Source organism: Excalfactoria chinensis, chromosome 5 (assembly GCF_039878825.1).
Source record: "Excalfactoria chinensis isolate bCotChi1 chromosome 5, bCotChi1.hap2, whole genome shotgun sequence".
In the NCBI taxonomy this organism is placed as follows: Eukaryota; Metazoa; Chordata; class Aves; order Galliformes; family Phasianidae; genus Excalfactoria; species Excalfactoria chinensis.
The window spans coordinates 31441438-31465726 of record NC_092829.1 but is presented as its reverse complement, the minus strand read 5'-3'; the positions used below and the strand labels follow the sequence as shown (position 1 = coordinate 31465726).

The window sequence follows — 24289 nt, the reverse complement described above, 5'->3', positions numbered from 1 at the left end:
TTGCTGTGAAACTTGAATAGCTTGTAACAAAATAATAAGGTGGCATCAGAGGGGAGAAAATAGATGAAATAAGGGAGGATTTGCTAAACACATGTTGCTGATTCAGCATAATGACAGGAGCTGAATTACATCCTCATTGTGTAAACAAGGCTACAGGCAGCGGGAATCCTAAGGGAAAACATTTCTGCCAAAATGCAGACCTGTGCTTTTGGCTTTTCAGGTGATGCCTTGTCTTTCTGGCAGAAGAGGTGATGGTTAAGAGTTCATGGAAGGGGGCAGAGCTTGCACTGAGAATCTGTCTTTCTCACTATCAGGGGGCCCTGCTGAGCCTTCACAGTAACTTCAGGTTACTGTTACTTTTGGAAGCAGAAAAACTGTTCCCTGTGTTCCTGGAGCACCTGAGGGATGCCTTAGTCTTAAAAGCAGAGCCCAGTCTAAGAAGTGCCTTGCTACTACTGACAGCACATCCTTACTTAGAACATTTCTTGGAGCATGCATTCAGTGTTTCAAACGCAGTCTTCAGGCAACACAGGCTTCATTTCAAGCAATAGGTCAACTCAGGCCACACAAACTCATTCCCTCTCACTCACCCCCATCACTCCTGGGCCCTCCAGGGCCTTCCTTGCCACACCTTGTGCCAAGCCCTGGGACATCAAAGCCTGGTGCCCTCCAGCAGCGCTGCCATCCACAGTCTCTCCAGAACATGAAAACTGTTTTTCGCCCAGTTCTACTGAAAACTAATAGATTTTTCTTCTGGCATTGACAATGGCATGTTTATCATGGCAGTGTAACTTGAACAACAGGTATGCTGCGTGGACAGGACCCGATGTTCATGGTGAATCAGTTCTGTTGAGACCATCTTATTGAATAAATACCTACCCAGAAAAAACTCAAGCAAAACACATCTGCTTGTCTGTAAATTACCAGCCTGGAAATTATTACTGTCACAGTATATTAAGGTCACTGTAGGTAAATTCAGTATAAAGTGAGAATTTTTGGTAAAACACATAATGATGAAAACAGAACCAAAACATCAATATGAGTGTCCTAATTTCAACAGTGAAAACTGTGTGTGAAGGATTTCAGAAAGCCTCTGAATATTTTCTTTTCAATTGGATAAAATTTAATTTAAATTGATAAACATTATGAGCCACTAGGAACTTTCTGTTGAGCTCTTGCCATTTAATTTGCCTGGTTTAGTTTACGCACGCTAATTACAGGAGCAAGCACTGCAAAGCACAAAATTTCATAGGGGAATCTCTTTTTAATTTGTTTAAGTAAAAATTCCTGTTATTTCTCCAGAAAGAGTCATCCCTTGTCATGCCTGTCGTGTTCAAGACAGTTTTGCTCTAAAAGCGATGTTACAGAAAAGCATGCTGATCCCTACATTTGTCTCAGCAATTCCACTGAAAACGTGCACAGCTTACAAGTATCTGAGTAAAGGAGCTGTCACTCTCAGGAAGCTAAATTTGAGCTCGTTCTTTACTTGTTCGTACTTTCCTACACATTTCTTTTGCTTTTACAGTATGACATCCTTCTTTTTCACTCACTTTTTCTCAGTGGCAGAAGGGCAAGTGTCAAATGTCAGTGGTCAGCAGACAAGCAGCATGTCCGGGTTAGGAGGAAAAAGGATTCACTGCTCATCAGAAACAGAACGAGCCTCTGTGCATTCCTGCCTACTTGCTATTTCTGGAAAAGCTACATTTCAGATGAAGTAATGGAAAATCACATACATGGGGACACTCACCTTTCTGCTACTTTGGACATCTTTAAACAATGCCTGTCTATCTGCAAGTTCAGAAAAGTTATCTGAGGAGAGAGATGACAAGGACATTAACACTCCAGGAGCTCCACAGCATGCATTGATCACATCCCAACACACTATCGATTTCTCATTCCAAACAGCTCGAAAGTAACTCATAAAGAAATGGGACCCTCCCCCAGGTAATAGAAGCAGCTTACTAGCTGCTTCCATCAGGCGTCTCCATTTCATGTGGCAAAGTCCCAGGGGGAGCTTCAGAAGAAATAATTAAAAGTAGGAAAGACATATTCGGGGCTGAGGTTCCTAGACAACTCGAGTGCAATGTGACCCTCTTTTTATAACACATACTTTCAGTTCTCTAACCAAGAAAATAAAGGTTTCAAAGTACATTTGTACTATGCTATAAAGTAGATCTTCACAGTACTCTGCAGCCTATATTGCCTATGACAGAAAAAGCTCAAGAGATGTAGTGTTCAGGCTTACTTCAGAAGATCACTCTAAAACTGGCTGCCTAAGAAACATGTTTAATGCTGCCTTTACTAAAACGCTGACCCAGCAGCTCCTGCTTCAGTGAGGGTTGCTTCTTGCAGGAAAGCAATTTTGAGGGAGAGCTCCCCATGGAGGGGCAAGAACACATGATGCAGATAGCCATTCCTCAGAGTAATTCTGCAAATAACTTCTTCTCAGTTCCCCAAAAGCACCGTGCCTATGTTCTGGGTGTGCCAGTTTCTCTAGCTTTTGTCAGAGCCCACTTTTCAGGCATCCTCAATGGATGGAAATTAATCCCCCTACTGGCCACAGAGAAAGTAATCAGAAGGTTAGTGTTACCCATAACTGCACTGCTCAATTAATACACATCTTTAAACACTTACTGCTTTACATAAAGGATGTGAGGATCAAGCAGAGCTAAAGCAACAGTGGTTTTTACTGATATCTCTACAACGTTAAATGCTCTTTTTGTTTTTTAAGTAGCAAACAGCTGTCTGACTGTTCCAGATGTATCCAGTTCTCAGGAAATCTGAACTGTTACACGGACATCTACTTACTTGTTTACGGAAATCCTCTTTTGTAGTTTTGCGGACAGGTTGGGAGGGCACATGTACAGGGCTTTGGGGCTGAGATTCCTCTGTAACCCCATACACAGACTGCAAGGAACAAGCAAACAAACAGAAGAGATTACAACTTTTTCTGTTATGCAATGAGAAGTGCAGTATGCAAAACAGCAGGGTAATAAGCCAACAATTTCCTACTATTTTTTTTTCCTGCACAGGTAAACAATCATTCAGCCGGGAGCAAAACTATGCTGCAGATGCCTGCATTTGGGATGTCTGCAGGCAAGCCAGCAGTGTGCTCAGGGCTTCCTGCACAGCTTGTTTTCCAGCAAAACACTCTCACCTGAGACCTTCCCCTGTTGCATATGAGGTGTCCACTCTGTGCCGCTGCAGTCTACATGCTGTAAGTAGGAAGCAGTTTATCTTAAATACTAAACTGCAGCTGATAATTTTTAGGTCTGAGGTCTGTGCCTGTTGTATTTGCAAGAGGAACGTTGCGAATGATTGTTGTGGTGAAGTAAACGGAGAAAAAATGTACTAGAATCCAACCTTTTTCTTCCTTTTAATTCCACTCAGTTGAATTTCTTGTCATAAAACTACATATCAAAGAAAGAACTTAACCAGGTGTCAGTCACTCGAGTTCATGTGAACCTACAGATTGATTTGTAGCCATTTGTTTTCAGGACAGAGATTTGCACTGAAAGTAATAACAACTACCCTGTCATTTAGTATTTTTGCTTTTCACTTCATGTTCAAAAGAGACAGGTGAATAGCTCTGCTGCAATCTAACTACCGATGGATGTTAGGAGTCTAGTGTAACCTCTAAAACTAATAAAAACACATAAGAGTAAGAACTTGCTGGAAGTCAAGAGAATCCAAGCTGCTAATGATCAAGCCTTTGAGATTATTAAGGCAGATAGAAAACTTGCATCCAAATAACTTCTGAAAAGTGTGGCCCAAGTATTTTTGCCAACTGATTTTATTTTTATGGGAATGTAGAGTCAGTATACATACATCGCTAAAACTGCAGTAGTAAATTCATCTATTAAATCAAAACAGAACTGACATTTGCCAAACCCGTCATTTGATTTCTATTAGGTAAGTCTAATATACTCTAGGCGTCAAGAATGACTTATGTTAAAAAAGAAAGAAACAAAACCAGAAACTCAAACTGACCTTTTTCACCTTCTGTGGGTTTTTCATACGACGACACTTTCTAATGTCCATTTCTGTGGTGTTCACACAGCCTGGCTGAAAAGAGACAATTAAAAGACATGGTTATCACATTATTGTCTTCTGCTTTCAGTCTGCATGCTTCCTTACCTACCTAAAATAGAGTTTAGATCTTGTCCAAATTTCTTTCCTTATGTTTGCCTCCCACAGATGATTATGCTTTCTAAAGAGAGTGCACGTACCCAAAGCTGGCATCTCAGCATCAATTGCATTAACTCCTCACTTCAGCACCAAGAGGAAGTGCCTCAGCCAAGAGCTCTTTTTAGGAAGTCTGTGACAAACTGGCTAAGCCGCTTTTCTTCCACCAGCACAAAAGAAGATCTTCAACACTTTACATTTATCATATATTTCCAAGTCAACAGTTCCAAGCATGCTCAATCCAATAACAGCTGAGATAATCTTGCAGAAGCCTGTTCTGAATTGTGAGGAAAATGCATGCAGTGACTTCACAGACAATATCACTGTGTAATTCACGGCACAGTGTTAAGAGAATTAAAACTGATCATTTTAAAAGGGCTTTACCACAGGTCTGTGCACATCCCAGAATGCTCTTTCCTGGCTGTCCAAAATTTTCCTTTCTGTTTTATCTTTTTTCCTGTCAATTCTGAAAAAAAAAAAAAAAAAAAAGAAAGCATAAACACAAGTCACCACACAACTCAGTGACAAAAGTGTTCAGAAACCTGAATTTATTTACTGTTATAGAAGTGTTACAGTCTGACTTGCAAGGCCATGTGTCATGTGCAAAACATCATGGATGTTTACTGCAATGTGTGTCAAGAGAAATTTTCCTATTAAGATGGAAAATTTATCTTAACATCTGTTTGTTTGTTTGTTTTCCATTTGATGAGAAAACCTTCCTTTCCTGATGCTCTCTTCCCAGACCAGGAGCTCACACTTAGCTTTGGCTCTGTCAGCATCATCTGGCCTGTATCTCTGGGCATCTCTCTCCTGCAGGCTGAAGGGCCACCTCAGAAGGTCTTGCTCCACCCAGAGAACTCACTGCTATGACCACAGACTCCTACGAGGCAGCTGCCCAAGTCCTCACCAGCAGTGACAGCACAGACAACACTTGCAGTCGCTGTCCCTGGAGATTCCAACAGAGCATCTCCACCTGGTGCTGACAGTGGAGGGTGACAGTGTGAGTAACAGGGCTCAGCTCACTGACAGTGCTGTGCAAGTCAGCACTCATCTGAGACATGTGATGGGGTTTGCATAGGTGTAAGTCACTAATTTCAGCCGTAATGCAGCCAGTAAATTGATTCACTCAAAGCATACACATCAAAGGCCACCGCAGGTTGTTCAAAGCAGCTCTACTGCTATCTCTTGGCAGCATCTAGCAGTTTATGTCTGATGCTCAGTTCTACACACGAGCACAATACAGTCACCATCGGCTTGCAGGACCTCCCTGCAGAAAAACAGATGACACCCAAGGAGAAGGAACCACCCTTGCCTCCAGAGTAGGCTTGAGAGGCTGACAGCATCCCCGTGCTGGCTTTCTGCACTGCTGTCACCTGGGATAATGACAGCAGTGAGAGAAAGCCCAAGCAAGCTACAGCTTCTGACAATCAGGTTTTCACCTCTCCTGTCTTTCTATAGAGGGGCAGTGATCCCCAGCTGAGTCTGTGTTAGAAGTGTACCAAGGAAACTGTGGACTGAGGTTGAAGTGTCTGAACACCCCTTCCCTCCCCACAAAATCCTTAAGTCCAGCTCATTTTGGAGCTGGCTGAGGTAAGAAACCAGCTCAGCACGAGCAGCCACCAGACACCACTTCACTTTGCTGAGCTGAGAAGCAAACACAGAACGCAAAACCAGGCGAAATGTTTTTAGGTGTTTTGCTTCAATTTTCTGTTTTAGTTAATGCACTGCCATACATTACACTGCGAATTCTAACCCATCTTTTCTCCATGAAGAGATGAGTAAGCAATGCTGACCCTGTAAAAAATCCAAAATTAAAATCTCTTTCTTAGGTGGCAATTTGTGCTGCAGATGGAATGCAGAATTTTGTTTTGACTGAGATCTTTTTCCTTTTGGCAACAAACCTGTAAGTAACTCAACGTACAACTGCTAGTGTAACTTCTCATTTTTTCTTCTAAGCAGAACTCTGGTATTCTCTTCAGAAAAAAATCCCTTAATTGCCTTGTTATTTTGAGGATAATTACCATGTACTTAAATAGTGCCTAATTACAATGTGATTAAGCAAATAATTAATCAAAATTCCAACGAGTTAATCAAAGATTAAGACCAATGCCTCAGCCACACCCTCAAGTAAAAATGTCCCTTAACTTTTTAGCATCTAATGCTGAAAGTGCAAATTCTTTCTATCAATACAGACCATTAGTACCGGTATTCTTATATACCACCTTCATCAGTCTTCCAGTTTTACAGGAGATAATTGCATGCACAAAGTGGGCACACTGTCTGTTAAGTACGCTGGCCTACAAACCCTGGACGATGCTCATTTTGCAGCAATAATAACAACATGTTAACAACATCAAACTGCTTTTGGAAAGATGTGAACAAAAATGAACATTTCAACTATGAGTAGAAGACAGGAAAAAAAGTTAGTTGGAGCAAGTTTCATGTAAGTGGTACCCAATCCTCCACACTGTCAGGAGCATAAACTGGAGTGCAGAAAATAGAGGTACAGCTGAGTTGACTGGGGATTGCTATAAATGAGAAAAACAAACACAGTCTGCTGCAAATACCACCTTTATAAGCACTTTTAAATAACAGTATTCTAAAAATACTTTACAAGCATAGGGTTATGTAGACCGGTGGCAAAATTTTGTTCTTTTCATTTACGTGAAATAAAAATACTATGCAACAGTAGAAGCAGAATGTGCAAGTGAATCACCCAGTCTCACATGGAAAATTGAGGCTCAGGAACTCCTGATGGGCATTTCTACACAGAGACAATTAAACACATCTTTCAGATTCTGGCACAAACCTTAGCAACTGGCTCTCTACTATTTCCAGTCTGCTGATGATTTACCAGCACCTTCTGAGCTTAGCTGCAGTGAAGACTTTATGAGAGAAACTCTCAGAGTCCCCCTCTCTGTGCAGACCTAGATAACGGGGCAGTTCACTGCTCCAGGATTACTCACTTCACTTGGGCCTCAGCTTGCATGAAGATGAATTCCCACTTCCTTGCAAATGCTCTCTGAAGTCTTGCTAAGTTTTCCTGACAAAAGATGAAAATAGTTAAGAATGATTAATTCTGGAAATTACAACAATTGCTTGAGAGCAGTTAGTATGTTGGGAGATAGTTAATTTTATTTCCCCTTCATTTTATTTATTTATTTATATATATATTTAAGCTGGAGAACTCAAGGCATGGAAGTCATTGCTGGTTTCAGGTGATTTATCCCACAGGCAAAGCAAGGTCATGACACATCTTTTCAGACTGCAGCCAGGAGGACCCTGTCAGGAGAAGTAATAGAGTGTGATGAAGACAGCCTGAGTTCTATTAGTAAAATGATGATGGTCTTATTCCCAAAAGATAATACTGAGAAGCTCTGCGAAGCTGACAGTTTCCATTTCTGATAGCAGATGGCTGCCACCTGCATGATTCCTTCTCCTTCCTACTTCCCCTTCCTCCTAACATTGGTCCCTTTCACTAAGGTGTAAAGCCTGAGCATTCCCTGCTCCATTCAGCCCTGAGAGCACTGCGCAGCTGCACTGCGCTCCAGTCTGGGAATTGCCAGAATGATTCACAAAAGGAAATAGCTTGTTTGTCTGAACAATGAAAATAGCTCACTGAGAGACCAGATCCAGATGCAGCCTTTTTCCTGCATCTCAAGTAAGAGTTCTAGTTCAGGTCTATTGCAGAGAGCATCAGAATCTGAGCATTTGGAGATGGATGTAACTTCCTCACAGACCAAGGTCAAGCTCACTGACATGGCCAGAATCTGAGGCTCAAACAGCACCTTGAAGTCACACATCCACAACCACTTGAAGAAGGAGGCCTAGGAGACCACTAACCTGTCTACCCATCACAGCTGGTTCAACTGTTACAAATTTTCTTGGAAAATGAATAATGTTGTACTGTTCTTTTTACATCAACTCCATTTATTTCAAGGAAATGCTTAAGCACATTCATTTCAGTGCTAGAAGTCTCCCTACTTTTTACTTCAAGCTCTTGTATAACACAAGACAAAGCTTGGCTCAGTTACCACCAAGTCCACTTAAGAGTTTCAGCCTTCTACATGGAGGAAAACAGTTAAGCAAATGATTTACAGCTGTGCCAAGCTGTGATGATTTCCTTTACTGTGAACCACTTGTAATATCTGTAAAAAGAATTTTTTTTGTGGCTTCGATTTATTTTTTATTTTCAATTATGTTCATATGTGCCCTCTGGAGCAAATATGATGAAGCCAATGAAACATCACCAACTGAAGCATTATTTGAATCATGCTTATGTTTGGCCAGTTATAAATTAAAGTTAAATCCAATCATGCAAGCTCAATCATACAATGAAGAGCTCTGCTTCACCAGCAGAAATTGGGAGTGGGAAGTTGCCTGTGAATGATGCAAGCAGAACCTCAAATGAGATGTCCCCTGTGATGCTTTGTAGAGATTCTCTTTGGAAACTCCAGGGCAGGGCTGGTGCCTGCAGAGAAACGTCCTCATGCTATGTCTCCACAAATTGGCACTGAATGTGCAGGACTCCTTCCCACTCCTCTAAACCTGTTTCTCTCATGTGTGCTCAGTTTACATTTCCAGTGTTGGGTCTGCTTCAGCTCCCATAATGACTAGGAAGAGTCAGTGCCATTTTTATCTTATTGTCTTTAATTAAGAGAGCAAAGTATGAATGAAGAAGCGACCTCTAATTGTGCAATGCAATATTCACAAGAAAAATGAGAGACTGCCAAGATCTAATTATTTGCCATCACTGGCGCACTGCTACTCTCAGTAGACAACTATGTGCAAAAGTACTTAGCCATAACCTCATGGCATGTGTGGGAGTGTGTGCTGAACTGTCTTTTGTTGCTTTATCATAGATATTTAGAGTACTTACAGTTAATTGGTTGGCTGTGACCAATTTTAATGGTTTTAATGATGAAATAAAAAGTACGCAGAAGTGAAAATATAGCAAAATGTGGTATAAACGCGTATGGATTATTATATTCCTTCCTTTATGTCTGTACTTCACTATTAGAACTCACGGGACAAGGGTGGATTAGACAAGTGGCAATTTTTGTACGCTCTCTGCTGAAAGAACCAAACGGTGCATATGCATATCTATGTGTACAAAAGACCTATAAATATAATAGAAGGCAAAGAAGGAGAAAATCTGTTCTAGGGGAAAAAAAATAAAGAACACCCTGTAATATACACAATATAGATGTGTCCAACAATTAACGTGAATATTCAAGTCCATCAGAACCATCTTTGTAAAAAACACTGAAAAAATCCAGACTGGAAATTCAACAGTTATGCTGCTGAACTAGTAAATGAGAAGAAAGACAGAAAGCAAAGTTCAGCTGGTCAGACTGATGTACACTGCTAGCATTCAAAGAAACTCATTTCAACACTGACACTTCTACCTCCATCCTCCCATCCCCACTGACCCAAACTCTGCATTATCTGAAGCCAAGTTTGGTGATATTTTTTATGAATAATAATTTTGTAAGGGAAAACACTCCCTGAATAAGTGTGATAGCATTCTGAAAATACAGTCCAAGCTTCATAACTGAAAACTTCCCTTTACAGTATGTAACTATACAGTATGTATAGCATGTAACTACATGCCATGGCTCATTAGCAGTTTAATTGCTCAGTTATGCATCCCAAAATCCGTGCTTTCTGCAGGTTCATATCTATTATATAAACCAGGAACTGTTAACTGGAAAGAGAGAACCAATGTAAACTTTTGTGTGATTTGCCTCTTGGTGCTGATGCTTTACTGGAGAGGCTGCAGAACTAGGGACATTCCTCATTCATGAACCTGATGTTCTTTCCAGATCAACCTGCAACAAATTCTGACAGCTAAAACAGGACACACAGTGAAGGCTGACGCTGAGGCATTAAGTGGAAGCATTCAGCTGGCAAACAAAGCCTTCCCCCATGCCCCCACACTTTAAACTTTAGCAGGAGTGTACCTACGGCTTCATAATCGGCCAGCTCCAGCCTAGCTTTGTTCTGCATGGTCCGTTTGCAAAGATAGATGGCTAAAGGGAAAAACAGAACAGAAAACAATTACGGATAGATTATTAGTACAAGACCTGAAGAAAACACAAACCTACACAATCTTCTCATCTGAAGGCAACATAAGCCAAGGAATGAGAGGGCTGAATACCCAGCTGACATTATGTGCTAGCAATCTCAGAGGCCTTAAACATCTGGGACATCTCATTTAAAAGTGCTGAGAGTTGATGCCTGGGACCTAACAAGATGTCTGAGAAAGACACAATTACTTCTGGGGCTGGTAAAAGATTTAGCATTAGCAACCTGTTCCCGTCAGCACTTTGGAAGAATTCCTGCAAAAGTGAGCAGCCTTGTATACCTCTGCATTTCCTTTCCTCTTAAAGAATAATTAGGAAAAAATAAATCATGACATTGAAATGATAACAGAAATACTGGCTGGATCATACAGATTTAACTTGAGCAATTTTTCATTTGCTCCATCCACTTCTTTTATACATCTCAAACAGCTGAGAAAAGCCCTCACCCATTTCACCACAGGCAGACACTGCAGAAATTGGTGTGAGCTGGGATTCAGAGGGTCAAGATAGCAGAGGACACCTAACCAGTTCCAGGCTACCTTCTGGGACGGGCTCTGCTGGACCATCAGCTCAGCCCATTTCCACTAAAGGCTGAAACAAAAGGTCCCCAACACACCCAGGGTACACAGTTGGAAATGAACTACATAAAAAAGATCCAGTGTTCTCATTTGATGATGAAATCCGGGTGTGAATTGCATAGGGGCAGAAGGCAAAGCATCCTCTACAGAAAATAACATTTGGATTTCCTTTGAAAACCACATGATTTTGATTTGCACATAAGTAAGATTTTCTGACACTTCCATGAGTGTTTTTCATTGGGAACCTCATCATCTATGTAAAATACAACAAAAAAACAGTGCTATTTGTGTTATTTTCTTCAATGCCATTCCTGTAATTCCAACGTCCTTATAACAAGCCAACATTATGCATGATAACCAGAGCTGATTGACTTGGTCAAATATATTTACTTCTATACTTCTCAAAAGTAGCTTCACCTGCGAGACATTTATAACACCAAATAAACTGAGAGTCTTGCAGTACTTCTCCACGTGAGGCAGTGAGCTGCCATTAGCAGGTTTGTTACTGTCCTGTGAATGGATCTATGCAAATAACAAAAGTATGAAGAGCTGCTGGGATTTCTGTTTTATTTGGGTCTACTGCTAATTTGGGATTAATTCCTGGGAAGACTCCATCTGCACAGACCCCTGATATGCAGAGGCTGATTATAAGCATATGTTAGAGATTTCTGGGATAGATGAAAATCTGTCCCTACAGGGCTCAGAGCTAATACAGTTGTAGCTTGTCCAGCTGTGGGTTGGCTCACATGGGGCTTGATTCTGAGGTACACTGTTCCACCCAATGCCTTTGCTGCACAATAGCCAGGAAGTGGAATCCAGTTACTGAACAAACACCATAGGCAGAAACAGAACCTCCCTCTTAAGACGGTTACTCTGATAGTTAAAGAAAATATATTTGGTACAGTTTAGGCACATATACTGTGACTGTTTGTAAAATCTGGAAGTCATTTTGCACACAATGAACAGCAATGCATTTTGTCCTAAGCAGTCCCCTCATATAAATACATAAGTCTGTGTTAGCCACCCTGCAGTGGAGGACTGCAAATGAACAATCACATGACAGACACCATGGCAAGTTGCTTTTCCACCCTGGTGAATGACTTCCAGAATAATGGTGAATAATTATTACTCGGGAAAGAACAAATGATTATTCAGGAAGGAGTTATAAACTGATCTTAGATTATGAGGTATTTCAAAAGAGGCATTTCCAGAAGCTCCTGCTTTATGGGCACACACATGGATTCACTTCCTGTTTGAGCACCACACCAGGATGCATCAATTGATTTTATCATTTAGCTGTGAAAGAAGTGTAGTTCTAGAAGAGACAGCAATATTGCATGGAGACAGCTAAAGATAACAATACTGACATCGTTTCTTTATGTATTATCACTGTCTGCAGGCATTCGCACGTCTAATACCCCATGTTACAGTTTATTAGCTCATAAACCACACTCAGTTTTCTCTTTTTACCAGCTAGAAGCTGGTAATCTTAAATTAAAAAAAAAAACCCACAAACTGCGATGTCATGCATCACAGAAGCTTAACTACAGGATGCCATCAGTTATATACTGACGTATTGATCAGCCAGACGAGTGCCCAAATGAGGTAACTTTTTATTGATCAACATATCAAATTCAGCTACAGATCAAAGCATGCTCTCCTACAAAAGCTGTACCGATATTATTTAAGATTCCCACAGAGCACCATTCTGCCTGCCATAAATCCTGCTGAAACGAACAGAGCTACTGGAGAATGAAGGCAACAGCATGTGAAATCCTGGCCCTGCTGAACGTGTCAGCCAAAGGAGAATTTCTTCCATCACAAACTTTCTGTATTAGCTTTCTGCAATGAAATAATTATGCTCTCACCATAATCTGTGTTTTCTGGCTCCCAGCAGTTTGAAGGCCAAAAGTATGGTGCCTAAGAAACAACATAAGCATTTTCATATTTTAAGAGATGGAAAGCAAATCAGATGCAGAAAAAATTTTAAGCATAAAAAGAATCCCAAGCCCAGTCTCTACTCACAGGGGAAGGGAACACTGCTACAGCTCTCAATAAAAGTGACAATGCTTTTCCAGAAAGGTATCCTCTCTAACATTCCTCACTGCAGGCAGAAACGTGGAAGTACTTATTGAGGACATCCACCCTGATGGCATTTTAGACACTCCTTCATTCTCATCTGAATACAGACCCTTTACTCTCTATCACCAGAGCCTCCTCTTTCCCCAAGAATTCACAGGCCTCCAGATTTATTTACTTACTTATTTATGCAGGACAATGAAAAAATCTTTGTGGCCTTTTATATACACTACACGCCACTTGCTTTTATTTAGTGGCTTCCAGTCTGCTTGGTAGCCAACAAAACAATTCACTTTTAAAATAAATCAGATGCAAGAGCTCAGAACTCAGCTGATTAAGGTCATTCTGAAAGCAGAAGTCCTGCTAAACTTACTGGTTTGGATTTCAATCCAAGTCTGCACACTGCAGTTGCAACAATTAATTACAAGACATTACTATATCTGGTAGTATCTCAGTTTTGGCAAGAATGAAAAATAACGTCCTTGTGACCACACAAACTATAAAACACTGTTTTGCATTAGTGATGCAATTCCACAAAAATGCCCAGGACATTGTACACATACAAAGACCATCCCCTGCACCTACGTACAGTGAGAAAACTCAGAGGGATCAAACAATATACATGGTTCAATACACCTCACTGATACATATCTCCTGAACTTCACAAGATGATGAGCTACTGTTAAGGAGGGACTGATGTCAAGGTAGAATGTGTCAAGTAATGGAAAGTGCAGTAATGAAAAAGAAAAGTGATCCTATCAGCTTATTTTTGCAGAAAAGGTCTGAGGAGAACTGTTGCAGGAAATGACAACAGGCAAACAGTAAACACAATTGCAGGAAAAGATAAGGGGAGAGGGGAAAAAAAAGTCAATAAGCAGCCAAGACAATTTGATGATGTCGTTTACACAGGTTTAACATAAGAAATTAAATGATACTTCGCTTTTGAAATCTGGCACAGGATTATTGGAGAACTAAACCTCCTATGGTGTCACAAAAAGGCAGCTAAACAGGCAATCAGCATTGCCCTGCTTCTGCCAAGTCTTGTACGATGGGAATAGTAGGATTCTGTAAAAATCAAGAGAACTGTCAAGAAAAATCGTAGCCTGAGTAACGCCAGGTAACCAGAAGGTGGTCGGTCAGAGAGACATTTAGGTCTGTGATCTTCCTGTTGGGTTTTTTGTTGTTGTTGGTTTTTTTGTTCCCCATACCATTGGTCTCATGTGATAACAATGCCATATTAGCAGTGGGACTGTGAGCATGAGCAGCAGCAGATGCAGAGATGAGAATGTGCTTTTCAAATAAAAACTGAAAAAGGAGAAAACAAATGAAAAGGAAAAATGGTAGGGTGAATAGAAGTCACAGGAAAGATAATGAAGCTGACAGAGATCAAATAACAGAAAAACAGAAATTTAAACAGCAGGATTAAACAACAGGACTCTGGTTTTGAACTTACTGCTTCTTTTAAAGTTACTCTATCTGTCTAAAAGGAGTTGTTGCAGAGCTCACACAGTTATCTAGGAGGGTGACAGCAGCAAATTTTGGAAAGGGCACTGAGCTCAAGCACAGGATGTTTTAAAAAATGAACATATCTGGAGGCACAGAGACAACGAGGGATAGAGGTGTCCTAGCTTAAGTAGCTGCCAAGGTTATGCATTCTTTGTAACAGAGCCAAAGGCTGAAGCATGCCCCCCTCCCACACCAGCCTGTAACCAGGTGAAGATTAGAAGTATGAACTTTTCATTGCACTGGAGCTCAAATGTCTGATTCCAAAGTTTGCTCTGGTCCACTTTGGACAGGAGAGTGGCTACTCAATTTTGTGCTACCAGTGGACAGCAGAAAGGGACACACAAGGAGGGCAGAGTGCTTACCAACCTGAAAACGATAGAATGTCCCATCATCTTTCAGGGTAAGGACATGGTCTGAGATTGGAAAGACATAACCCTGTGCAGCGATAAGACTTCCCAAGTGTATTGCTTCCCCTGTTAAAGAGTAGAAAAAGAGAAAAGAGAGCAGATGTGTCAGGATGATGCACCCTGCACAGCTGCTTTCAGCAGCAAGGCGGCGGATGAGTCACACCGTGACCTCACATGCATATGCCATGTTTCAATCACACTTCATCCACATGCCTTTCAATGAAATCATGCAAAGCAGGAGAGCAGAAAGCAGCCTTAAAATACAGATGAAACTCCCTAGATGCAGCAGTGTGGGGAGGGAATTTTTATAAGGGCATGTAGCAACAGGATGAGGGAAAGTGGCTTTAAACTGGAAGATGGTAGATTGAGAGACTCGATATTGGGAAGAAATTATTTCCTGTGAGGGTGGTGAGACACTGGAAAGCCCAGTGAGACTGTGGATGCCTCCTCTCTGGAGGCTTTCAAGACCAGGCTGGATGGGGCTTTGTGTAACCTTCTCTAGAGGGAGATGTCCCTGTTTCTAGCAGGGGGGTTGGAACTACATGACCTTAAAGATCCCTTCCAACCCAAACCATTCTATGAGTCTATGATTCGCACAGATTTTCAACTGATGTCAACTGTCAAAAGTTGCATCTACTGTCTAAGACTTGCAAAATACACATTTGATTATCACACATGCCCAGGCAGATAATAAATCCATTGTCTGCAGCTGAAATTCAGGTTTGAACTTGACTGGACTCATGAGAAGAGATGTGTGTAAAAATTGCCCTGGGTGAGTCAATGTTGCCTCTACTCCTGTTTTCACATAGTGACAGCAGAAGCAGACTGCAAAATGAAATGTTGATTTTTTCTTTCAATATATTTTTCTTCTTTCCATTTAAGCAAAAGAAACTTCTGGGCCTGTACAAGACCTTTTCTTCCGCCCACCCCCCAATAGTTTTCAACCACGTAAAAGGTGATTTTGGTTTCTTTGAAGTGTGGACTATTTGGACTGTGCCCAAACACTGATCACAGTTTATGGCTCATTATCCATTTATCAAGCTGCCATGATAGATCACCATCTGATCCCATACTGGTGTCTGCGTCACCCTTGGCCACCATGTCCTGTCAGTTGTGGCTACTCTTCTCCACACCAGGGAGTCCTGTCACTGCATTCACCCATTTCATCACACATCTACCAACTTCCTTTCTGGGTCTGGGAACAGCCTTAGAATACATCAGGCTTTCTTAGGTAGCAACAATTTCACAGACGCACCAGGACTCCTACAAAGTGCTTTCTGTGCACTGTAGTTGTAAGATATTAGACTTAATTACATTGCTGATTCTTATCTGCTTTCCTCCTTCTCACCAAATGCTTAAATCAACCTTGTTGTTCTACTGTTTTACACTCTGCAGTGAAGTAGTATGTACTCTCTTATGGCACACACACAATAACAGCTGAAATGTCTGTTAATTCCCAGCCATGGTTCACCTTACCTTGATCCTCAATGCTGAGGTTCTTCATAAGCCACTGTACAATATCAGCACCTGCAAAATAAAATAAATCAATAAATGGGAAAAAAGAAGGCATTGAACACTGAGACCAAGAAGTTTTTGAGAATCCTGGAGAAAGATAACATTGAGATGAAATACAAAAGAACTTATATGCTTTATTCTCTTTTTTTCCATTTTCTTTTTTATCTCTCCTGAGATTTCAAACTGTTTTTGATTTCTGTATCACACTGTAATCATATACTCATTGATAGGTACTAAGCCCAAGTGCCATAGGAGACTTCCTACACTTGGTCAACTGCTACACTAATGGTTTCGTGTAACTTGTTCTCTCCCAGTTGTGTTTCTCTCACCTCAGCATACAAGGAGTTCTGTTTCTGAAAGCACTATCCAGCAAGAAGATGAAGGACCATTTAGTGGCATCTGGCATCTTTAATGTCAGGGCAATCATAAGAAATGTGGAACTGAGTTATCAGCCAAAAAAAAAAGAGAGGTAAAAGTCTAGTTTGTGTCAAAGACAAGCAGCATCTTGCAGAAGAGAGTGTGACTAGTGATCCCTTCTTTGTACTCTGGTACTCAGGAACACAGTTGACACAAAGCCTGTCACACAACAGAACCCCAATAAAATACATTTCAACTAATTTACAGCCTTACAAATTTCAGAGTCCTAGCTGACTACTGCTTTAGCCCATTTCTGCACACCCTGCATTAGTTACATGTACTTATACAATAAATAGGCAAGAAACTGGCAAGCTTTTCAGTGAAGTTACTGTTTAACAGTAGAATACGTAGACTCTCAGCCATAAAATGTGGCACTTCATTCTCTAGTGCAATAAGCCACATTTTTAGTGAGTCCTGATTTGTCCATGGACAGCATTCTGTGCATTCAATACACAGGACATTTGCTTGGGATTTTACTGGCAGACACAATGCTAGCTAAAAAAAAACAACAAAACATATAGGAAAACATTTGGAGTCTGTAACTGTTGTTTTGACATGCTTGTTAATAAAACTTTCAGTTTTATAAATATGGGTGCTGCCTTCTGCAAAACAAAAACAGCCTAAAGGTACAACAAACATTTGGGTTTAGAAAATCATTCCAAGAAGACTGAAATTGAAGCCTTCTATATTGTTAGAAACAAAACAAAACATCACAATTTGCTGTTTTGACCCAAGGTAAGCCAGAATTATTCTTGGTGCTTTTTTTCTGTTCATATTCCAAATTAAAAAGTCCACTGGTTTCCCTGATTTTGGCCTGAGACTACAGGTCTGCGGTACTCTCTTAGTCATTTCATTCCCAAAAGATGTGACAGCTCATATCTGAACATCTTTTAGAGTAGTTAGTTCATTGTCTTGCTCAGGGGAGGTAAAGTGCATTCCAATAAATCCCTTTCCAAACACACAGGATAATTAACACAGGATTAACTCTCCATAGAATGATCATATTCTACTTTTCTTTTGAATTTTAATCAAACATTCAAACAACGCTGAAAGCCATTTCACCAATCTTTCTTCTTGCTGTTAAGATTAACAAATAAAGGTTTGACTCAGTCAGAACTACTGTGATCAGTTACTCCGGAATACAAGCAACATTAGAGATCACGGATTTTAATTTGTCTCTTAAAAATATGAAGTCATTCTTGAATGTTGCCAAGAGCCTGGAAGATTTTATAGCTGTTCTCCAGTTATCCTGAGGCAGACAGATTATCTTTCTGCTGAGTTTGCTGAACCATTATTTATCACCTGCCAAGACTGATTACTCACCCTCGGGACAATGACAAGTCTTTCCTTCCTCTGTTAATTACTGTCATCATTAATAGCCATGTCACTAATTAATATTCAATCATAATGAAAACTCTTCACTGCCATCTCCTACAACACCTTCAACTTTTAGGGTTAATCTCACACTGGCTTTGCGTTTCCTTGTGGCTGATTCCATCCCTGCAACGTAGTTTTGCCTATCAATAAACTCTCTATATGTCCTTTCTTAAACAAGAAATTAGATTTATACTTTTAAGGTGGTGGAGATGTGACTGTATCCCTTACAAGACCCTCCACTGTCAGATCAAGACATGGATGCTTTATCTGTACATTTTCATGAAAATTTCTTCTTAATCTCTTCAGTAGATTAGGCCTGAATGAGTCCCCCCATAATTCACCTTCCCAGAAAGATTTCTCTGACTGATTTTCACATTCCACATTTCATGGGTGCTTCCAGAGGACACCCAAGGGAAACCCTTGACCATGACACATTTCCATTAAACACTAACAGGGCATTTGAGATCTTCTGAAAACAGATGGTTTTCACAGTATAAAGTATTGCTGATTCTAGGTAGAGGAATGGTTCGCACATCCTCTGTGCTCTTTGCTAGGTATTCTGTATTTTCTCCAAATCTGTATGCTTAGTTCAAGGGTAATCAGCAGTCTGAGAACATCTATTTCCTACCCACCTGTTAGGAAACTTATTTTCGTTGCTTTAGGCTTTTCTTTGAAGCCAAGGTAGATGAAGTTGCTTAACCCCAAAAGAATAGTTATCACCTTATGCTCAAACAGATTCACAATGACCATTTTTTCCACCTACCTGGTTTTGAGACAGAGTAGCAGTTTTATATTTCCTGCTATTTTCTCCTTTTCCGTTCAGCCTCAGTGATCCCGTAATAGTAGCTAGTGTTCTCAGAAGGCCACTGCCTGTCAACATGACAAACGACTGGCCAGCCATAGAAAAATAAATTAAAAAATACTTCAAGTGGTGTGAGGCCATTGGCAAGATGCACTTAATGAGGTGAGTCACCACCACTGTAATCAATACCTTTCCTACTCGACCTAAATTGTTCTAGCTCTTCCAGAAAATCCAGGGCTTACATAGAAAATGTAGACCCATACATAATCAGATTTGCCTGTCTTCTACCGACCGTGTGAAATAGCAGAAGAACCCAGAATGATGAACCCTCCTCCAGCAGTTTCTAAAGATCTTTTACTTGGAATAGGGACTGCTCCTCTAGGAAAGGAACTTTTACAGAAATATTTGTCATATATACACACCTACAGCAACAGAGGTCAGATTTCTTGGTTATTTCCTGGCTTTTTTTTTTCCCCAATGCTAATGTAACCCTAATGCTCTCCAGATTAATTTAAAAACCGCCCATCAAAATATTTTTTAAAAAAAGAATATGAAAAAATGTGAAATGTTCAGATTCTTCCCATATAACATCTACACACTCCATGACACACTAGATGAGCAAACAAACCACATGCCTCTGGTATCAATCATCTACAGACTCAAGGTTCAGACCATATTTTGATGCAAGGCTAAGAAGGTGTTCGTCCTGTCACTTCCTTTTGGAAAATAGATGAGCCCATTTTAACACCAATTTTTTCCAAACAATTTGCTCCTGAACACAGATCAATCCTAAAACATTCCTATCAGAAAAGTAAGACTGAAAAAGTTCACAAGCTGTCAAGAAGGCATAGAATACCTGCCCAGGTACACAAGCAGCCCCTCAAGCTGCTTTCTACTCTGCCAGTCGTGGCAATCACACCAACAAATGTTGTGCTAATTCTTTATTATTATTTTTTTCTCCCTCTAACAGCACGAGGTCCCTGGTAAGTCTACAGACAAGAAGCTAATTAATTATCCACACTTCCATCACTGGGTTTGCAAAAAATAAACAAAGGAGCATCACCCACGGTAAAGGGCAAAACAGTTTCAATACACATTTTCTCAAGGCCTTCAGCACTATTGCTGCTATTTTCCTCACACAGAGCCCCCAGCGATTTCCAGAGTAACTTCATCTTTCACGATACTGGAATTTTAAAAAATAATAAACAAGAAAGAAATATCCACCTCTCTTTGTAATATTGTACCAAAAATACTGGGGAAACACTTCATAGAAGCTGCCTATGATATGCACACAACTACGTACTGATGTAAAAAAGCAATGCTCTGCAGCTGACTCAGAAAATGTGGTAATTGCAGCTCTTCTCCATCAGCATGTGGTAATTGCACCACTCAGTGTCAGCAAGGAGCATCATCAAAGCCACAACAGCTTCGAGCTCCTACCAATAGCAATTTCCCTTTACTCTATACTCGCTTTAAGTCTTGTTTTGAATTATTAACAGCTGTTAGCAGCGGGACTGTTACCTGCTTTTGACCAGAGCAGTTAAATTTTTTAAGGGCCCTTCATTTTTGTTCATCTCAACTTTTGAGTGCCTGAATTTACAATTCATTTTTCTTGTAATAAAAAGCTGAAACATGTAATACTTGTGTGAAGCAAGGATGCTGCTTGCTGCACAATGGCAAAGCAGCACACAGAACGAAGTTGCACAGGATGATAAAGCAACAACAAGGACAGAAGATGTGTAAATTTAATGGGTTTGGAATCTGCAGATCCTCTGCGTTTTCCTGACAAGTATGGATCACTTATCACAGTGCTGAGGCTGATGTGCTATTCCAACCAATTCCTCATCTCTTCTTTGCCCGTTTAGTGTTATTTGCAGAAAGCTATACTGCATGCTTGCCCACTTACAACAATTATATATTTCAGACAGGAGTCCCAGGATAATATTCCAACCATAGGTTTTTGTATGTTGTTTTTGAACTTTGGAAGCACACCGTACCTCTGTTGCATGAGTGTCCATGGCAGAGTAAAACAAAATGCTGTGAATCTGAACACAGAATTATCAAAATCCTGTGATAATTTTCAGCTCTGATGCTCGACTCTTACTTGGCCCTGCCATGAGGTCCTGAAGCAAAAGTTAATGGGTTAACCCACCTGGGAACGCAGGCCAGTCAGGTCTCAGAGGTATCAAGGACAAGCTGCTCCTCTCACAGCACTGCCCACCTGAAAAACGGGCCAGCTTTAGCAGATGTGAATGTGAGCAACACAAGTCACACCAGGCTTTGAGCTTCTGAGCTTTCAGCACCCTTCCACCAACAGAGGGACACGACCAGCTGAGAGCAGCAGATTCAAAACAAGCAAGCTCCAGCTGCATTAGTAAGGCCCTGCTTCTGAGCCTCTTAATGGACACACACATTAATCCTGGTGGAAGAGGTCTGCCAGCATGGCTTAACCCGCATCTTCAAATGGAAAAAGTGCAGCACCAGCATAAGGACTCCTTCCAGCTGACCTGCACCGACATGAGGAGCTCAGCCACACACCAACACTAGCCTCATTCTTACCCTGTGTTGGAGCTGCAGTGCTGTGGCAGCATGGGCCCAGGCCTCACACCTGGCAGCTCCAGCTCTGCACTGCAGCACTCACTGGCACTGAGACCCCATGCAGTGTTTGAACCTCAGGAGTGATTCTTAGCTGTGCCCAGCCCTCCTGACCCACTCATTGAGACATGCACCCAGCCCTTCTCTAACAGCCACAAAGATGGGTGTGCTGCCGTAAGAACCATTATAAAGGTACACACGAGGCAGAAAAACAGCATTCCCAGTCTCCCAGCAGCAACAGCAATGCATGTAACAATACCAGAAGTTACCTCATTTTACAAATTGCTAAGAACTGTAGCTGCAACTTAACACCTGCACTTCATCATGCATTTACAGTTGCTTTTCTGGCTACTCTGCCTTTACATTCCTGGAGCTGCTGAAGGGCCTGGCTTTGTGCCACTCAGCAGTGCTCAGACACAGCTTCTCGCGCTGTCAAAACAGCTCAGCAACAGGACAGCCAAGGAAGCAACTCCAAGTGCTGCTGGAACCAGGGCTTTTGAAGCTTCCCGTGTCAGATCTTGTTGGGGCTGAAATGTTTTCACTGTGACACAACTCATGTGCACAGTCTTTAAATCCAAGGCAATCCCTCCATCATTTCAACCATACGTTAGCATTTTTAATAGCAAATTTTCACCTGATGGGAAGGGGCACCCTTCTGCACTGGTGCTGCAGTTAGCAGGGTCAGTGTTTCAGTAGGATTAAAGCTGTACATAGCTTTTGGCCAAGGCTAACTCCGTATGAGTTACGATCAATAGCAATTGCTGGCTGTTTATTTAGGGCCACGCTAAACAAAGAGGTCATAATTCAGCAGGGCTCCCGAAGCCTTGTGCTAAAGGTGTTTGCACTGGCACAGAACTGGGGCTGGCACCAGCTTCTTCCTGCACCTCAGATACAGGCATTTATCAGGGTGAATTTTAAATTTGTTTAAAATATATCAGCAAGAACCTGTCAGAACTCATACGTAATTAACTTGCAAGTTCAAAATATGTGAACCATTTGTTCTTTCCTGTGCTTGATGGATTTCATAGGACTGCACGTAGTAATAGAAGAGGTAAAAGCAACAACCAGCTTCTCTTAAATTCCTACATACCACGACTGCCTTATCTGTCTGGTTCCAACAACTGAAGCCAGTATCAAAGCATTGTGTAGCTCAGAACAATACCTGTCTGAATGATTTTCAAAAGGCGTTTTCATTTCCATTCTAAGAATGAACCTATCTTGTAGGATATTTACTTATAATTGCTTTTTCTTCCTCTCTAAGAAGCTCAAGGTCAGCATTTTGTTTAACTCCTTTGCAGGTAAGCATGGCTTTGGATGTGGCAAAGCAGCTGTGCTGCCCTGAGGCTCACACCTTTCTGGTAGCCTAACAGTGGCTCTCAGCAGGCATAGCACAAAGCATCCTCATGACACTGCAAGCCATCTTCTAGCAGCTTTCATCTCCAACTAAGTAAAACATCAATCCCTTTCTACGTAAAGCAAAAAATAAGTAAGTGCATACAAATTAAAGCCAGCGATACTGTGTCCTATGATAACTTGGGAAGTGCTTTCACTCGTGCATAACTACTTCAATAACCAAGAAATACTGTAAATACGAACTCAAAAAGCAAATACACTTCACCTGTGCTCACAGGACTGCCGTTCCTGCTGCCGGTAGCGCTGAGCCCCGTGTTCGGCTGCGAGGCCTCCAAACAGCCGCCAGGGGGCGCTGTAGGCATAAAAACGAAGCGTCTCCTCGCCCGAGCGCCGCTCCCAGGGTAAGGGGTTGGCAACGAGGCAGCGGTGACGGCTGCCTTTCAGCGGGCAGCGCCGGGAAAGAAGCGCTGGGTTTGCAGATGTGAACGCATCTGCTGGAAACCTATTCTATAAAGTGATGGAACACGGGTTCTATGGCAAACCGACTCTTAAACGAAAACGAGCTCCGCTTGGAGGCGTGCGCTGCCGGCAGAGGGCGGCGCTGCCCGCGGAGCCGCGGCTCACAGCCATGGGCAGGGACCACACAGCGGTAGCTGCGCTCCGAGGGGTTCCCTCGGATCCCCCCCCGGTGCTTGGAGCCGCTGACCCGAACGCCATCCCACAGAAGCCCGCCCGGCGCCGCGAGCGGGAGGAGAGACTTCTGACAGACCAGATGGCAAATGCACTGCAGGCACTGTGCTTACTTCTAGGATGGAACTGGTTTTGAAGGTAATGATAGCCAGCAGGGAAAGGGGTGGAAGGCGCAGGCACCGCCTCCCTGCCTGGGTCAGACAGGAGCAAAAGGGGACAGGGTTTCTGCTGAAGTCACTTGCAGGGTCACAGAGAAGCAAGAAAAAAGGTCCCAACGAATCACCCATCAGACTTACAACCTGCCAGCAAAATACAACGGGTTGCAAGTGAAAATAAGCATGGAAAGGCAGTGTGAGGAAAGGCCTTGCTTGTCTTGTGTTTACTTTTCACTGTCACCCCAAGAGCACGCATTTGTGAGGAAAGCACTCCACTGCGCGATGCTCCTGCTGCTGCGGGATGAGTCACCGCGTCGCACCAACAGCCCAGGCAAAGCAGCAGCACAGCGGGCAGTGCTGCCATCGCCGTGTTTATTCACTTCTGCTGCACCACGGACAGCTTACTGCACGGTGCTTGTCGCCTCCCACTGCTGCTAGGACACCGACCTGTCCCTGGAGTGAGGGTAGGTATGTGCAGGAACATCTGTTAGTCTCGAGGGCCTTTTCCAAATGCACTTATTCACTTCTATCTTATTGGGGAATA

General features: G+C 41.9%; 1 protein-coding gene across 3 annotated transcripts in view; it reads right to left on the bottom strand.

Annotated features, from left to right (window-relative positions):
• Positions 1 to 24289, bottom strand: part of RGS6 (regulator of G protein signaling 6) — a 221703-nt gene that overhangs the window by 43977 nt on the left and 153437 nt on the right. For all 3 annotated transcript variants that reach the window (XM_072336881.1, XM_072336879.1, XM_072336880.1), the window contains exons 4-12: positions 16318 to 16368; positions 14801 to 14907; positions 12718 to 12769; positions 10153 to 10217; positions 7152 to 7228; positions 4570 to 4651; positions 3991 to 4065; positions 2809 to 2907; positions 1748 to 1809 (exon numbers count right to left, since the gene is read on the bottom strand). In XM_072336881.1, the coding sequence (XP_072192982.1) occupies positions 1748 to 1809; positions 2809 to 2907; positions 3991 to 4065; positions 4570 to 4651; positions 7152 to 7228; positions 10153 to 10217; positions 12718 to 12769; positions 14801 to 14907; positions 16318 to 16368 (670 nt within the window). The remainder of the gene's footprint in view (positions 1 to 1747; positions 1810 to 2808; positions 2908 to 3990; positions 4066 to 4569; positions 4652 to 7151; positions 7229 to 10152; positions 10218 to 12717; positions 12770 to 14800; positions 14908 to 16317; positions 16369 to 24289) is intronic.